This window comes from Calidris pugnax, unplaced genomic scaffold (assembly GCF_001431845.1).
Source record: "Calidris pugnax isolate Ruff unplaced genomic scaffold, ASM143184v1 scaffold1312, whole genome shotgun sequence".
In the NCBI taxonomy this organism is placed as follows: Eukaryota; Metazoa; Chordata; class Aves; order Charadriiformes; family Scolopacidae; genus Calidris; species Calidris pugnax.
The window spans coordinates 17,119-21,355 of record NW_015091899.1 but is presented as its reverse complement, the minus strand read 5'-3'; the positions used below and the strand labels follow the sequence as shown (position 1 = coordinate 21,355).

The 4,237-nt window shown below is 63.1% G+C and overlaps 1 protein-coding gene across 1 annotated transcript in view; it reads left to right on the top strand.

The window, feature by feature from the left end:
- Positions 1 to 724: 724 nt before the first annotated feature.
- The window catches only part of LOC106900141 (protein FAM171A2-like), a 9,403-nt gene continuing 5,890 nt past the window's right edge, over positions 725 to 4,237 (top strand). Inside the window, exon 1 of the mRNA XM_014962125.1 lies at positions 725 to 1,362. Coding sequence (XP_014817611.1) covers positions 897 to 1,362 — 466 coding nt within the window. The 5' untranslated portion in view covers positions 725 to 896. The remainder of the gene's footprint in view (positions 1,363 to 4,237) is intronic.

Genomic DNA, 4,237 nt, shown 5'->3' with positions numbered 1-4,237 from the left:
GGTGCACCCACCCATGTGGGGACAGCACCCTGGGGTGGAGACCCCCCCCCGTCCACCCGCTGTGGGGGGGCACAGGGTGGGCACAGAGAGGGGCACAGGGGTGGTGCTTGCACCCCCCAGGATGGTGCCCATAACTTACTGGGATGGTGCCTGGCATCCTACTGGGATGGTGCCCACCAACCTGCCAGCAAGGTGCCCGCTACCCTGCTGGATGGTACCTGTGACCTTACTAGGGTGGTGGCCATGACCCATGGGGATGGGTCCCACCATTCTGCTCATATGGGTCCCACCACCCTACTGGGATGGTGGCCATGACCCACCAGGATGGTGCCCGTGACCCACCAGACTGGGATGGTGATCATGACCCACTGGGTGTGTCCCACCACCTGCTGGGATGGTGCCCACGACCCACCAAGAAGGTGCCCATGACCCACCAGGATGGTGCCCATGACCCGCTGGGGATGATGGCCATGACACTCCAGGATGGCCATGACACTCCAGGATGGGTCCCACCACCCTGCTGGGACAGTGCCCGTGACCCACCAGGCTTGTGGCCATGACCCATTGGGAGAGACCCATCACCTGCTGGGACAATGCCCATGACCCACAAGACCGAAGTGGTGGCTGTGATCCACCGGGAGGGTCCTACCACCTGCTGGGATGGTGGCCATGACCCACCAGGATGGTGCCCATGACATTCCAGGATGGGTCCCACCACCCTGCTGGGACCACACCAGGGTTGTGGCCATGACCCACTGGGAGAGTCCCACCACTTGCTGGGACGGTGCCCATGACCCACCAGGATGGGGCCCACCACCCTGGTGGGACAATGCCCATGACCCACAAGACCAAAGTGGTAGCTGTGATCCACTGGCAGGGTCCTACCACCTGCTGGGATGGTGGCCATGACCCACCAGGATGGGGCCCACCACCCTGATGGGACGATGCCCATGACCCACAAGACTGAAGTGGTGGCCATGACTCACCGGATGGGTCCCACAACCCTGCTGAGATGGTGCCAACGACCCACCAGGATGAGTCCCACCACCCTGCTGAGATGGTGGGCGCTCCGGGGGGGTTCCTGTCAGCGTGGCGGGGTGACCCCACACCCATGTGTCACCCGTGTCCCCACAGAGGTGCTGCTGAAGGTGCAGGTGTACGAGAGTGGGACGCTGGCCCCGCTGGCCCAGGCCACCCTGGAGGTCTTTGGCAACCGCAGCTCGCTGGCAACTGGCACCACCGACCACGAGGGCACCGGGGTCCTGCCCGTCCCCTACCGCCTGGGCACCTGGGTCCTCGTCACCGCTGCCCGCCGCGGCCACGTCACCGCCTCCGTCCCCTGGCGCGTCACCAAGCTGCCACGTGAGTGACCGGGACCCCCAGCCCTCATGGGGGAACCCCAACCCCTTCATAGGGGGGGCTCTGAACCCTTATGGGGGGCCCCAACCCCTTACTGGGGTCTCTGAGGCTTTATGGAGGACCCCAACCCCTTACTAGAGGGGGCTTTGAACCCTTATGGGGTGCCCCAACCTCTTACTGGGGACTCCAGTCCCTTACTGGCGGGGCTCCAAGCTCTTGGACCCCATCCAAGCTCTTATGGTGGGCCACCAACCCCTTACTGGGGGCTCTGAGACTTTATGGGGGCCCCCAACCCCTTACTGGGGGGCTCCGAACCCTTATGGGGGACCTTCACCGCTGCCCGCCGCGGCCACGTCACCGCCTCCGTCCCCTGGCGCGTCACCAAGCTGCCACGTGAGTGACCGGGACCCCCAGCCCTCATGGGGGAACCCCAACCCCTTCATAGGGGGGGCTCTGAACCCTTATGGGGGGCCCCAACCCCTTACTGGGGGCTCTGAGGCTTTATGGAGGACCCCAACCCCTTACTAGAGGGGGCTCTGACCCCTTATGGGGGGCCCCAACCTCTTACTGGGGACCCCAGTCCCTTACTGGTGGGGCTCCAAGCTCTTATGGTGGCCCCCAACCCCTTACTGGGGGCTCTGAGACTTTATGGGGGACCCCAACCCCTTACTAGAGGGGGCTCTGACCCCTTATGGGGGGCCCCAACCCCTTACTGGGAACCCCAGTCCCTTACTGGTGGGGCTCTAAACTCTTATGGTGGGCCCCCAACCCCTTACTGGGGGGCTCTGAACCCTTATGGTGGACCCCCAACCCCTTACTGGGGGGCTCCAAACCCTTATGGGGGGCCCCAACCCCTTACTGGGAACCCCAGTCCCTTACTGGCGGGGCTCTAAGCTCTTATGGGGGAACCCCAACCCCTTACTGGGGGAGCTCCGAACCCTTATGGGAGGCCCCGAACCCTTATGGGGGGCCCCAACCCCTTACTGGGGGCTCTGAGGCTTTATGGAGGACCCCAACCCCTTACTAGAGGGGGCTCTGACCCCTTATGGGGGGCCCCAACCCCTTACTGGGGGCTCTGAGGCTTTATGGAGGACCCCAACCCCTTACTAGAGGGGGCTCTGACCCCTTATGGGGGGCCCCAACCTCTTACTGGGGACCCCAGTCCCTTACTGGTGGGGCTCCAAGCTCTTATGGTGGCCCCCAACCCCTTACTGGGGGCTCTGAGACTTTATGGGGGACCCCAACCCCTTACTAGAGGGGGCTCTGACCCCTTATGGGGGACCCCAACCCCTTAGTGGGGGGCTCTGACCCCTTATGGGGGACCCTAATTCATTTTGGGGGGGCTCTGAGCCCTTATGGGGGGCCCCAACCCCTTACTGGGAAGCTCAGAGACCTTATAGGGCACCCCAATCCCTTACTGGTGGGGCTCTAAGCTCTTGTGGGGGGACCCAACCCCTTACTGGGGGGCTCTGAGCCCTGATGTGGGGCCCTGAGTTTTCAGTGTGGGAGCTGGTTCCTTATGGGGGACCCTGATCTCTTACAGGGGCCCTGACCCCTTACTGGGGGAACTGGTCTCTTACTGGGGGCCTCAATCCCTTATGGGGGGCCCTAAACCCTTAGTGGGGTCCCTCATGGAGGGGCCCTAAACCCTTAGTGGGGTCCCTCATTCCTCCCTTGCTGGAGGGAGGGGACCCTTATGGGGGGCCCCAACCCCTTACTGGGGACCCCAGTCCCTTACTGGGGACCCCAACCCCTTAGTGGGGGGCTCTGAGCCCTTATGGGGGACCCTATTTCCTTCTGGGGGGGCTCTGAGCCCTGATGGGGGGCCCTGAGTTTTCGGTGTGGGAGCTGGTTCCTTATGGGGGACCCTGATCTCTTACAGGGCCCCTGACCCCTTACTGGGGGAACTGGTGTCTTACTGGGGGCCTCAATCCCTTATGGGGGGCCCTAAACCCTTAGTGGGGTCCCTCATGGAAGGGGTCTCCAGTCTCTTACTGGAAGTCCTTGATCCCTTACTGGGGGCTTCTGGGGGTCCTTTCCTGGAGACCCCAGTCCCTCACTGGGTACCCCCAGTCCCTTCCTCCCCCAAAGGGCTTTTGGGGAGGGGGTCCCTTACAGAGGGTTGTTTGGGGGGGTCTGGCTCCTTTGGGGGGGGGGCCCCAACCCCTTACTGGGGGCTCTGAGGCTTTATGGAGGACCCCAACCCCTTACTAGAGGGGGCTCTGACCCCTTATGGGGGGCCCCAACCTCTTACTGGGGACCCCAGTCCCTTACTGGTGGGGCTCCAAGCTCTTATGGTGGCCCCCAACCCCTTACTGGGGGCTCTGAGACTTTATGGGGGACCCCAACCCCTTACTAGAGGGGGCTCTGACCCCTTATGGGGGACCCCAACCCCTTAGTGGGGGGCTCTGACCCCTTATGGGGGACCCTAATTCATTTTGGGGGGGCTCTGAGCCCTTATGGGGGGCCCCAACCCCTTACTGGGAAGCTCAGAGACCTTATAGGGCACCCCAATCCCTTACTGGTGGGGCTCTAAGCTCTTGTGGGGGGACCCAACCCCTTACTGGGGGGCTCTGAGCCCTGATGTGGGGCCCTGAGTTTTCAGTGTGGGAGCTGGTTCCTTATGGGGGACCCTGATCTCTTACAGGGGCCCTGACCCCTTACTGGGGGAACTGGTCTCTTACTGGGGGCCTCAATCCCTTATGGGGGGCCCTAAACCCTTAGTGGGGTCCCTCATTCCTCCCTTGCTGGAGGGAGGGGTCTCCAGTCTCTTACTGGAAGTCCTTGATCCCTTACTGGGGGCTTCTGGGGCCCTACAGGGGGTCCTTTCCTGGAGACCCCAGTCCCTTACTGGTACCCCCAGTCCCTTCCTCCCCCA